The sequence below is a fragment of the Schistocerca americana genome, chromosome 1 (assembly GCF_021461395.2).
Source record: "Schistocerca americana isolate TAMUIC-IGC-003095 chromosome 1, iqSchAmer2.1, whole genome shotgun sequence".
Taxonomy (NCBI): domain Eukaryota; kingdom Metazoa; phylum Arthropoda; class Insecta; order Orthoptera; family Acrididae; genus Schistocerca; species Schistocerca americana.
Genome location: NC_060119.1, coordinates 890,965,653 through 890,979,727, shown reverse-complemented (window position 1 = coordinate 890,979,727; position 14,075 = coordinate 890,965,653). Strand labels below are relative to the sequence as shown.

The following is a 14,075-nucleotide window of genomic DNA, read 5'->3' as shown; positions in this document are numbered from 1 at the left end:
CGCAAATGGTTCAAAAGGCTCTAAGCACTATGGGACTTGACATCTGAGGTCATCAGTCCCCTAGACATAGAACTACTTAAACCTAACTAACCTAAGGACATCACACACATCCATGCCCGAGGCAGGATTCGAACCTGCGACCGTAGCAGCCGCGTGGTTCCGGACTGAAGCGCCTAGAACCGCTCGTCCACCGCGGACGGCTTAGCATTGCACGCCGTAAAAGTTTTCATGTAATCGGTTAGATTACTTCCCTTTCATAAGTTTCGCGTTTACTCAGTTTCAGTACGGAGTTGAGTGCAACGCTTGACTTCATAAAACATAAAGGAGCCGCCCTCTGCTTCCCTTTCTGGTATACTCTCTGTTCTGTGGTATTAGTGTAATGTGTCCTACGGGTGGCCAATTTTTCGTTCAGTGTGCTTACTTAGAGCAAGCTAATAAGATTGACTTATATGATATACTACACATTGATTACTGTGTATATTACTATTATTTACTGTTTATGATCAAGCATATTGCAGTAACTACTTTTTATTACTGTTGTATATTGCTCGTTCAGGGTGGCGGTGAGCCGGAAAACACATTTCAAATTTTCATAGATTATGTAATGAGAACAGGAAATATTCAGCAACGTGCCATTTATTATCAAAAGCTTACAAAATTGTCAGAAAGACGGCCTCCATTTAAGTGACTGCACAGTTGCAACCGCGCCCGGAAATTGTCGTACACACTCCTCTGTAAGCAGGGTTGCCAACTAAACCGTTTTTCCCGGGAAATCCCGTATGTTGGCTACTTTTTTGTCAGATCAGTTATTATTTAGACTTTATTCCATATTTTTCCAACTTTTGCAATGGTAGTTAAAATAATTTATTTCACCTGACACATCATAGATTTTCCCACAATCTCTGTTCCTGCGGTGAACAAGTAAACCGGCGACAGCGCTTAGGTTACGAGCCTGCTCTGGTGGCCGGCGTCTCGGAAACTGGAGGAAGGACCACATTATGCAAAGCGAGAGGATGTGAGCATTGTTCTGGTCTGATCCAGTGTTTGAGACTTCTTGTTTTAGTATGAATAACGATGAAGATTTGGTGAAATTATTCTCAAGGAAAAGAAATAAAAATGTATGTTTAGTATTCATGTTGGATTCGTCCAGTGAGATCTAATATTTTCTGTTCTATCTGCAGAGGTGGACAGAGGTCCGCAACAAATGTGCCATCGAACTTACAAAAGTAGAACTGCAGGTAGATGTGAATTTTAATTGTAGAGAATTTTTAACGTATGTAAGATCGAATGAATCTTTAAACTGTTGGCAACTCTACAGATGGTCGTCAATAGTGGTAATCTGATCAGCAGTGGCTTGTTTAACTTCTCGAATGATCACTGTGCATCTACAGAACATCCGGTTTTTAGAGAATTCCTATAGCAATAAAATCCTGGACAATAAGAACCGGTAACCGAGCGGCCCAAGCGATGTCTCCATAACGAGAGAAACAATCACGAACATCCCACGAACAACGGCCAAGCAGTTACGCGCGGTGTGGCGTCTGGCATTCAGCACCACCTTGCTGAAAGTAAGGAGCCTTCGGGTTAAGCAAAGCCGCCATAAACAAGGATGAACAAAGTCTTCCAACAACATAGTGACATAACGGTCTACATTAAAATTCACTGTTTCTCCATCTTCACTCTCTCAAAAAAGTATCGGTCTACAGTACCAAAAACAGCGAATCAACACTATCTGTCACTTTGAGGAAGTACAACAGCCTGCCAGGCAGCTCTTTAGGATTCGCTTGAGACCTGTATCGCATGTTCCGTTTGTTGACGAAAGATGGAAATGGGCTTTGTTGAACATGAACAAATTATTCAAGAAATCAAGGTACCTGACTGTGTTGACAAACATTAGTGTTGTCTTAAAAATGTTGCGCTTTGTCACAGACTTAGTTTCGATATAACTACGAACTGAGCTAACACGATGTGGCATGGGCCTGCGTTTCGTTGCTACTGGCGTATAAAATTACTTGATTCGGAAATTCTTCCAAAGTAGAGGTAGGTGATCCTTCAAATTTGCCACAAATTTCAATCCTGCATAAGACTGATCGCACCATTCTTTATTAAATCTTACGCGTTTTAAAGAATCATGGTCACACATAAAAGACGCAGATCTAGTTTTAGGCTCAACAAATTGGGCACATGACTGTATATAGCAATACCATGCTCGCTTCGTAAATACCGCGTATGGTAACACAGTCGTAAATTCAATGAAACCAAGTGTCGAACTCAGAACCAGATCTACATCTTATGTCTGACGATATTTTTCGAGATTAACATTAAAAAAAGGACCATGCAATCAAGACTTTTATTTAACTGCAATTTGTGGCCTACAAAATGACTTTCATTCCTTTACCTTTTACTCTCTGGCGCTCAATATAGCCTACCCCGCATGCGTAATATTCAAGGCCGAAATGTATCAGTCGGCTACGCGCCAACCTGTATTATGGATAGTGTAATGTTCAATCCCTACTACAGTTGTGTTCTACCGGAACTACGGTTTGGTAGTTTTGGCACAGTACATAAGTGACTTAGTAATTGTTAGGATTGCCGGTAGCATTGTTAGGGAAGGTAATGAACATGAATGTGTGAGGTGTGAGGGAGAATCTGGGAGCCGACGACTTCTTTCTATTTGTTAGTCCATTGTGTATTTTATATTCTTACAAAACATAAATTGTATAAGTAACAAAAATTAATTGATCGCGCAACTTCTGGTCTTGTATATATGCAAAACAATTAGTTTTGATGCAAGTGTAGTTTACATCCACAAACATACAAAAAATCTGCATGATTACTCTTGTTATTTTATAGTTACGTTCTTCATCATGGCCAAAGCCAAGAGTTCCCTGTTATTATTGATAAGTGCGACTGTTGTTTGCGAATAACAGAAACATGTTTTACATAAGCTTGGAGAAGTATTGACGCGATGTTTGATATGTGATCGTTTTGCGTTATTTTTTAATTTTACCATTTTTTGAGGAAATCACGTTTTATGGTGCTACATAATAAAGCTGTATTGCTTTTTTTGTTTTTGCTACAAATCCCTCTGCTTCACGTTACAGATCAACATTTTCGAATAAAACCTGAATTAAACTCACACTTCCAATTTTGCTATATATACTATTTATTTTGAAGTAACAGGCAGGAGGATGACTGTGGAACAAAAATGTTCCATAGCCTCGAGGCCATTTATGTATCCTCACTAAGTTTCTAGACGGGTGACCGCTTCCTGTTTCTAGCGAGACCTAGTAAGATGCATAAGCAAAGAACATTACCAGAATGAGGTAAAGCCCGATAGGTGTGCAACGCACCTGATGTAATGTGGTTACGATCTTAATTGACCAAGGCTTCTAGGTAAACTACTATAGTCTACGCTTACTTATGATATTCTACAATAGTGTACAGTAGTTTTACGACTCTACTCCCTAAGCATGTAAGATGTAAGAATGGTAGTGAAGGCGTTAATGCTACCACGTGGAATGAATTCGTAAATATGAGGGAGTGTTGAAAATTAATGCCTCCGAATTTTATTATGTGAAAATTCTTAACGCTCCTTAAATAAAACAAACGTTATTAACATTCTACATCTTTATTCTTCGATGTCTACGTCTTTATTTCGCATCTTAGTCACCTTTTGACTAACACATTTCTCCCAATGCGAGACGAATCTGTTGTTACCGTCACTGCAGAATGTTTGACTTCGTTCAAGGAGGCACAGCCTCTGCTTGCACAGCTTCATCGCTATCAAAGTGAAGTCATCAAACGTGTTCTTCAAGTTTTGGAAACAGTTTAAAAGCCGTATGGAACAATATCGGGACTGTATGGAGGATGATCGATGACGGTGAACTCAAGGCGTCGGATTGAAGCACATGTCGCAGCGCTCTTGTCTGGCCTGCCGTTGACATCCTGAAGGGGAGGGTGCTCCATGTGTGGACAGACGCTTTCTTTGATTGTTGTTGTTGTCGTTGTGGTCTTCAGTCATGAGACTGGTTTGATGCAGCTCTCCAAGCTACTCTATCCTGTGCAAGCTTCTTCATCTCCCAGTACCTACTGCAGCCTACATCCTTCTGAATCTGCTTAGTGTATTGTCTCTTGGTCTTCCTCTACGATTTTTACCCTCCACGCTGCCCTCCAACACTAAATTGGTGATCCCTTGATGCCTCAGAACATGTCCTACCAACCGATCCCTTTTTCTAGTCAAGTTGTGCCACAAATTTCTCTTCTCCCCAATCGTATTCAATACCTCCTCATTAGTTATGTGATCTACCCATCTAATCTTCAGCATTCTTCTGTAGCACCACATTTCAAAAGCTTCGATTCTCTCCTTGTCCAAACTATTTATCGTCTACGTTTCACTTCCATACATGGCTACACTTCATACAAATACTTTCAGAAACGACTTCCTGACACTTAAATCTATGCTCGATGTTAACAAATTTCTCTTCTTCAGAAACGCTTCCCTTGCCATTGCCAGTCTACATTTTATATCCTCTGTACTTCAACCGTCATCAGTTATTTTGCTCCCCAAATAGCAAAACTCATGTACTACTTTAGGTGTCTCATTCCCTAATCTAATTCCCTCAGCATCACCCGAGTTAATTCCACTACATTGCATTATCCTCGTTTTGCTTTTGTTGATGCTCATCTTATACCCTCCTTTCAAGACATTGCCCATTGCGTTCAACTGCTCTTCCAAATACTTTGCTGTCTCTGACAGAATTACAGTGTCATCAGCGAACCTTCAAGTTTTTATTTCTTCTCCATGGATTTTAATACCTACTCCGAATTTTTCTTTTGTTTCCTTTATTGCTTGCTCAATATACAGATTGAATAACATCGGGGATAGGCTACAACCCTGTCTCACTCCCTTCTCAACCACTGCTTCCCTTTCGTGTCTCTCGACTCTTATAACTCCCATATGGTTTCTGTACAAATTGTAAATAGCCTTTCGCTCTCTGTATTTTGCCCCTGCCACCTTCAGAATTTGAAAGAGAGTATTCGAGTCAACATTGTCAAAAGCTTTCTCTAAGTCTACAAATGCTAGAAACGTAGGTTTGCCGTTTCGTAATCTAGCTTCTAAGATAAGTCGTAGGGTCAGTATTGTCTCACGTGTTCCAATATATCTACGGAATCCAAACTGATCTTCCCCGAGGTCGGCTTCTGCCAGTTTTTCCATTCGTCTGTTCTTTAGTTAGAAACTCGATCATAGCTCTCTGTTTCTCAAGCACTGACATTGTTATGCTGGACCACACCATATTAAACGCTACTGTTCTGGGCTCTGTGGAGGCAGAGGGCTGGAAAAAGGTAGACATACAGAATAAAGATGTAGAATGTTTCCAAGATGCTACTCCAGGCGGGTGTAAAATGAATGTGCGCAACGGAAAATACTGAACGCGAAAATTAAGATTTGGCCCTGTCTGACTAGCCCATGAAGCAGATCTTAGGATCTCTTAATCGTGATATTATCTCCTCCTTCTTGCTCTTTAACATATAAATTACAACATAAACATAAATGTATAATTAAGGGAACTAGTAACTACGAATGATAGCTGCTGTTTCTGCTTATACATTTATTACGGATTAAAACCCCTTTATATATTACAAACGTTTATATATCAATGTCCAATGGACATAAAGATATAAAAATAGACTTCCTAACTAATATTATTGATCAAGTGCCCAAATCTGCCCCTTTTTATGGCTACGCGGTTTAATATAAGTAACGCGAAATGACTGACATCATCTACGTACCAAACACTAGAAGACACTACTGTCAAAGATGGTCTACAGTGGTGTGCAACCTCAGTGGAAATAAAATTTACGTGATCAGAACTGTTGAGCTTTATAGCTGAAGCAATTAGTAATATCACCATATGTACTTGTCCGGTGCGTCGGAGTGATGGTTCTCGTACACGTCTGCGACGATGGATGAATTCCAGCCACAAAATAAAAATTCTTTCAAACACTAGGACAGTAGAAGGCGGTCCACTGACTAGTGCGATCTAATACTGTCTTCTCCTCTCTGTGTTCTACAGACAAGAAACGCGAACTCCCAGCCACAAGAACGGTATTCAGATAACGGCTCTACTTGAGTGTAGACAGAGGAAGTGCTCTCAGTCACTGAACGCTGTGTACTCAACGACGTCTCCCTATCCGGAGGCGAAGTCCAAAATCGTATGGGTTCGCAACAGTGCAGTGTCTAACCGGTCTAACTATAAGATGTCCTGAGAGCAAAGACAACAAGTCGGTCTGTACCAACAAAAGCTGCTACTAAGCGACCGTCAAACATGGGCGCTCAAAAATGGAAGACCTCTTTCTATCCACCGCTGGCTTCCCTTCCCAGCAAAGCTCGGCTCCCCTCCCTCGTAACTGCAGAAGGGGAATCATATTCTCGAAACCACGGAATCGCCGGCACGTTAGCTCAGCGTGTTCGGTCAGAGGGTTAGCTGCCCTCTGTAATAAAAAAAACTGAGTTAATGGATCAACGACGAACGTAAACGGATGTCTTACGACTTCCGCCCCGAGCAGATGCTACGAACGAAAAAAAAAAAAAAAAAATCTCCCTCTCTACAGATTCTTCTGAACGCCGACCAACCATATTTTAGTCTTTTGTCGTCCAGCGCGGAAAGTTTGCAAGGAAATACCTATCCTCGTTAATTAGGAATACGTACAATGGTATGCTTCTCAGAGTAAAAATCCTCGGAAATAACCCAGCCTGCGTGATTTCCGAGGTAACGCTTCCTCGTTCCTCTCTGCTGCGTCCAAGAGTTTCCGAAGTATTATCCGGTTATCCTTCCGGCCCCGCTACAACACCGGCCGGCCACCGCCGTATTGTGCTTCAGCGCTCTGGTGCCCCGACCGTCCGTCTTGGCTACTTACTGTGTCAAGTAGGACCAACACTCCTGTGCGGGCTTTTCCACCCAGGGCTTGCGTTACAGCTGCCGTTTCATTTCCACTGGCATTCCAACCTCTACTAGTATAGGCAATCATTCATTACGCCGTTTTGATAATAAAGACACTCCGTCACCTTTCATGCAATAAGCGTTAACAACTATTTACGAAGGTGTACGTGACAATGTCAGTCTCCTTTAAATATTTGTATATACAATGTACAACCTATCAAATGATACCTAATTCCGCTTGTAAATCATGGCAAAGTATGTAGATGACTGCTTGTAAGGTGCGAAATTATAGCCTCCTTACATCTTAATAGCGTTGGTTTTATTTAGAACATCAGCAAGTGGGCTGAGGTGTGAAGGGGAATTTGGATTGAAGAGAGAGGCAAGTAGGGCAGTAGTCCGTGCAGTTGTCCAGAGCCACTATGCCACAGTGGCATACTCGTACTAAGTAAGAGGCCTGGATTTGAATCCTGGCCTTCGTAAAAATTTTCATTCGTTGCTTCAGTCCATGCATACACTGAGCAGAGAGAACATTATAACGATCTAATAGCCGCTATGTCCACATATGGCGCAGATAACAGCGGCTCAAATGGCTCTATACATTATGGGACTTAACATCTGAGGTCATCAGTCCCCTGGACTTAGAACAAGTTAAACCTAACTAACCTAAGGACAGCACACACATCCATGCCCGAGGCAGGATTCGAACCTGCGACCGTAGCAGCAGGGCGGTTCCAGACTGAAGCGCCTAGAATCGCTCGGCTACAACGGCCGACGATAACAGCGGCAATGTGTCGTGGTATGGAAGCAGTGAGGCCTTGGTAGGTCGCTGGATGGAGGTGCGATCACATCTGCACACATAAATCACCTAATTCAAATAAATTCGGCCACGTTCAATCACATCCCGGATGTGTTTGTTCAGTTTCAGATCTGGCGAGTTGTCAGGCCAGCACATCAATTGGAACTCGGCACTGTGGCTTCGAACCAAAGGTTCACACGTCTGACCTTATGACATGGCGTATTATCTCGTTGAAAAATGCCAATGCAGTCAGCAAATGTGGTCGTCAAGCTCCCATCTCCTTGGAGATTATATGGGTTAATTAACGATTATTATGTTACATTCCTCTTGTTTTAGTTGACCGTGCATATCGAGACTTCGCTCATTGCTAAATGCAATGGTGTGGTACTAGCTGATGGAGACGCATTAAGGACTGGTAAAATTTAATTTATTTCCTTTATCACACTGCACAAACATAAACACACTGTTATTCAAACTATGTGCCACTACTATTAAACACAGAGATAAATCCTTCGCTACGCAACCGCCTTTGGCTCACGCAGCCTACACCTTCCACAGCCTCCCAACAACTGCCTCTGCTTTCGACTCTGCGCCACTGGGCATTGTCGCCCTCCATTGAGCAACCACTTACAGATACTACACACCAGTACCCTCACACGGCACAGAAATGTCTTTCACCGACACAAAGCAACGTCCTCGTCGCCAAGGAATTCCCAGCCACGCCACGCCTGGGCCCCGGCTAACATTCGGCACTACGTGGTCCAGGTATTGTGCGGCATCACGCGGTTGCTAAGGCCGGTATTACACTATCAAATTTCTTTGTCAAAGATTTGATCAAAGATGTGATCAAATATTCCGTCAAATATATTAGACAAAGATCTTTGACGTAGCTGTAACGTTGTTACTTTAATTTGCTATGTAAGCGGTACTGATAGCCAATAAAAGCGGGTTAAAAGCTGTGAGCTGTCTGGGGAAGTTAACCTTGCATTACTGAGCAACTGTTTCACCAGGTATCCAGTTTAGCTTACCAAATTCCCAACCAGACTAACATTAATTATAATCTTTTAATAGTCATACGACAACCAGTGATATATATATAAAAGATAATTTAAATAAAAAGAAATAAATCAGTTCATATTTGGAAATTTATTTTAACATTGATCATTGAAATTTCAGCATATTAAACTTGATTCCTAACTAAACTGGTGCCTTATTTAGGATTGTGAAAATGTGAGATTGTAATCTTACGGAACACATCAAATATGGAGCCAAGATTGGGAGACTGGATACAACACTGCATTCATATAACAACACACAAAGAACGTTGAAACAAATGCAAGAGAAAATTAACCACTACCAACCGATTAAATTTTCACCCAAAGAAGTTACGTACGTAGCACAATCCTATCCGTCATGTAATTACCACACACTGGTATACTAAATTCATATTAACTCTTTGTGAAATCTTCCCGAAAAGAATAGCTAAGGGCTACTTTGATGATTACACCACATGCTTCACGTGGTCAACTTGGTTTACACAAAGAGTGTAACTCCACAATAATTTTGATAATTAAAATAAATTAGATCGAAAAGCAATTTACAAAAGTAAAACCTCGAACTGGTTACTATCGTCTTACTATTAACCTGATGGGTCAAACAATTGTATAAGCACGTGGTACTGGTTTCACAAAGTACACCCCACGTGGGTTCAACATAAATAATAGTTGCTATATTGAAAAATATTGTCAAGACGAGACGTTATAATCTCACACACATTAGGATTTAAGATTGATGAACTTAGTTAGAGTTACTTATCAACACGTGGTCCCACTTTACTCACAAAGTAGTGACAAAGCAACTACCAGAATATATTCTGAACTTCACACGAGAATTACACTGCGCTGCAATTTAAGATAACATTAGATATTTTAGAGCTAAACCTGAAATAAAGGTGATTAAATTTTCAGTTAGGCTGAACTTAAGAAATCCATTGTCCTACGGACTTAGCAGACACGCGCTTAGCCGGAGATCTTACCACTTCAGACGCTCGCTGCGGACAGACTGACCTGGTCCCTTTCTGAGGGTGCCTCACAAATACCAACGGAAGCGGCCAGAGGGGCAGCTTCCTATACCAACATGACAAGAGACGGACAGGACCATACTAAGGATAGAAACCTCTCTGCTTTTAGAAAGCGTAGCTACCTGTTCCGACGTTGGTCCTACTGTTCTCTAGCAGACAGGCTTGTCTGCTACCCTCAACCATGCAACTAGAAATACATTTGCTCATTCATCCTCTCACACAGAAGGGAAGGGGGATGACAGTATCTTATCATATACAGTATATAAAAGAAAGCTGATGTAGGTTCCGTATGAGACTGTATGACATGAATTACATATAAACTGTGTTTTAAAGTGTAGTAGTGTGACAGATCGTTCTTGTTTATGTGTAAAAGTAACACGTTCCACTACTCAGTCTCCTCCCAGATAGTCAGAAACGCCACAGTAAATTTAGAAGAGGAATTTATGCCGTAAATGACAACAGATTTAAGAAATCAAACATGAAAGGAATCCAACAGAGACTTTTCAAGCGCTAGAACGGGTATTACACTGTCATCTAATTTTTCGTCAAAGTTCAAGATGGCTGACAACAACAACTTGTTATTAACCGCAGCAATTGCATGTGCCACAATTGCACTGCGTGCACATGCGGAAGAGAAGCGGGAGAAAAAAAGGAAACAAACCTGGCTAAAGCCGTGGGTTTTACGACGACACGATAAAAGCATTGAACAAAACTTGTTACGTGAGCTTATAGTGGAGTACGTCAAGTCGTACATAAATTACTTAAGAATGGATGAGCATACGTTTCTGTATGTGCTCAATGAAGTGTATCCTCATATCACAAAGCACAATATTCACTTAAGAACTGCTACATCTGCAGAAGACAGGCCCACTGTAACACTCTGATTCCTTGCTACAGGAGAGGGTTAGGTTAGGCCAGGTCAGGTCAGGTCAGGTCTCCAACCTTCGTAATCTATTTTTGTATTCAGAGTGCCTCACGTTGTAAAGCGCCTCATCAGCTTCATACATCTCTATTAATTTTGTAGTTGTCGGCACACACCAATTGTATTTACTTGCAATGTTTATAAAAGCACTACAGACGGCAGAAAGCTGCAGCGATACTAGCGCTCCATGTGGTAACATGTCACATTGCAGTGAACAGAAGACAAGCGACTTCTTTGATCAAATCTACAGCGAGGCCCTAGATTTGTTCAAATATTGGACGACATTTGACAAAGTTCCCTATTACACCATCAAATATCTTTGACAAAGATATTGGACAAAGATATTTGACAAAGAAATTTGATAGTGTAATACGGGCCTAACGAGCCGCGGCTCTAACGAGCGTCCTGTGCTGTCCCCCCAACTCCGAACAGGGCGCCACAACTCGCCCATTACCTCACACACATAAAAAATTCGGCCATATCACTTTTCAGCACGCCCTTGTAAATGGACGGATATCTGTTATTTTATGTAGCCTACGGCCTGTGAGACAGAAAGGCCCCGCCTTCAGCTGTGTTTGCTACGTGTCAGGTTATAGGCTTCGCCGGCAGCGACGAGAAGGTGCGCTGGCTGAAGGAGGAGCTGCAGTTCGACGAGGCGTTCAACTACCGCACGACGGACGCCCGGCGCGCACTGAAGGAGGTGGCGCCGGCGGGGGTGGACGTGTACTTCGACAACGTGGGCGGCGAGCTGAGCAGCGCCGTGCTGCCGCGCATGCGCCACGGCGGGCGCGTGCCCATCTGCGGCGCCGTCTGCGCCTACAACAGCGAGGAGCCGGTGCGGGCGACGACGGTGCAGCCGGCGGTGGTGGGCCGCGAGCTGGTGCTGCAGGGCTTCCTGGTGTCTCGCTGGCTGCCCCGCTGGGACGAGGCGGTGGAGCGCATGCGCCGCTGGGTGCTGGACGGCCGGCTCGTCTGCCGCGAGACCGTCAGCCACGGCTTCGACAGCCTGCCGCGAGCCTTCATCGGCATGCTGCGCGGCGACAACCTGGGCAAGGCCGTCGTCAAGGTCTGACGGCTGGCGGCTGGCGGCTGGCGGCTGGCGGCTCACCCACCACTGCTATCCGGCATTCGGCTGCCTCCCTGTACCAAAGTAAAAATTAAAAAAAAGTGTGTGTCAACTGCTAGTCTCCTTTATTTTTGACGAAGTAGCTCAGTTTTCATACAGGGTGTCCAGAAAAGGACTCCCTGATTTCAAAATTCTATATCTCGAAAACAAAGATCGATAGAGGAATGCAGTAAACGGTATGTTTATTGTGAAAGCTGTAAGAAGTTTATACAGCTGTTTGAAATAATAGTTACAAAAGCTGCTAACAGATGGCGCTGTAATCGCCATACGTAATGCCTAGTATAAATAGTGATCCGAAGCCCAGAGCGATCAGTTCCACTATTGAAACGTGAAAGGAGGTTAGCGTACCGAAGGAAGAGATTAAAACCACGTACTCCATTGAACAACGCGTTTTTCTGGTGCTAGAGTACCACAGGTTAGAAGAGAGTCCTACGGCAACAAGGCGAAGTTTTCAAGCCCGATTTAATGTTCCAAAAGGACCCGATGTGAAAACCATTCGTACGCTCTTTGCAAAATTTCAACGAACAGGCAGCGTAACTGATGATCTAGTGGGGCATGTTGGCCGCAAGTAAACCGCAGTTACGCCTGAAAATATCGCCACAGTTTCTGGAATTAATCAGCGAAATCCAATGTAATCTGTCCGTAGAATTGCATCTGAGACTTGTTTGAAGCGTTCCAGCACGCAGAAAATACTGAGAAAGAGCCTACACATGTTTCCATTCAAAATTCAAACGCACCAGGCCATACGCGTACGAGCTGTGCAACAAAGGGTTGCCTTTGCTAATCAGAGGCTCACAATGATTGATCTGCTTTACGGATGAATCACACTTTCACCTGAATGGATACGTGAATAAGCAGAACTGGCGATTTTGGGGTTCCGAAAAGCCATATTGGTGTGAAGCGAAACCCCTGTATTCTCCTAAAGTTACTGTGTGGGCTGCGATATGCAGCAAAGGCATTATTGGCCCTTTTTTTCATTCGAGAAACGGTCACTGGTGCACGTTACGTTGCAATTTTGGAACAATTTGTCGCCACACAGCAAGCGTTAGAGGATCGACCAGGTACTGAATGGTTTATGCAACATGGAGCCCGACCACATCGGACCGAACAAGTGTTTCGGTTTCTCGAGGAATACTTCGGGAATCGAGTCATTGCTTCGGAATATCCCAAATTTACTGGTGCAGGCATGGATTGGCCTCCATATTCGCCGGATTTGACTTCCTGTGACTTTTTTTTGTGGGGCACAGTGAAAGATGAGCTTGAATCGGCGATCTCTGTGGCATGTCAATCCATTTCGGTTGAGACACTACGAAATGTGATGGCGAATTTCATTCTTTGTTTGCGCCACCTCTGTAGTGCCAATGATGAACATTTTGAAAACATTGTGATGTGATTGTTTGCAAAGATTGTTTTCATACGATTATTTCTTATGTATGCTGATATGAGCTGTACAGCGTACAGCGCCATCTGTTAGCAGCTTTTGTAACTATTATTTCAAACAGCTGTATAAACTTCTTACAGCTTTCACAATAAACATACCGTTTACTGCATTCCTCTATCGATCTTTGTTTTCGAGATATAGAATTTTGAAATCAGGGAGTCCTTTTCTGGACACCCTGTAACTGGTGCTATACTCTTCAGCCTACCGACCTACCCACTTTCCTCTCTCGTGCATTTTTATTTCTGACAACCATGTCCTCCTACAGCGTATAACACTACCACTCTTACTGCAATACCATCGGAGGTGAGGGTATCATCTGGAGTGCCCCAGGGAAGTGTGGTAGGTCCGCTGTTGTTTTCTATCTACATAAATGATCTTTTGGATAGGGTGGATAGCAATGTGCGGCTGTTTGCTGATGATGCTGTGGTGTACGGGAAGGTGTCGTAGTTGAGTGACTGCAGGAGGATACAAGATGACTTGGACAGGATTTGTGATTGGCGTAAAGATTCGCAGCTAACTCTAAATATAGATAAATGTAAATTAATGCAGATGAATAGGAAAAAGAATCCCGTAATGTTTGAATACTCCGTTGGTAGTGTAGCGCTTGACGCAGTCACGTCGATTAAATATTTGGGCGTAACATTGCAGAGCGATATGAAGTGGGACAAGCATGCAATGGCAGTTGTGGGGAAGGCGGATAGTCGTCTTCGGTTCATTGGTAGAATTTTGGGAAGATGTGGTTCATCTGTAAAGGAGACCGCTTATA

The 14,075-nt window shown here is 43.0% G+C and overlaps 1 protein-coding gene across 1 annotated transcript in view; it reads left to right on the top strand.

Annotated features, from left to right (window-relative positions):
• The window catches only part of LOC124547391 (prostaglandin reductase 1-like), an 81,893-nt gene extending 69,984 nt beyond the window's left edge, over window positions 1–11,909 (top strand). The window contains exon 3 of the mRNA XM_047125102.1: window positions 11,332–11,909. Coding sequence (XP_046981058.1) covers window positions 11,332–11,814 — 483 coding nt within the window. The 3' untranslated portion in view covers window positions 11,815–11,909. The remainder of the gene's footprint in view (window positions 1–11,331) is intronic.
• The last annotated feature ends 2,166 nt before the right edge of the window (window positions 11,910–14,075 follow it).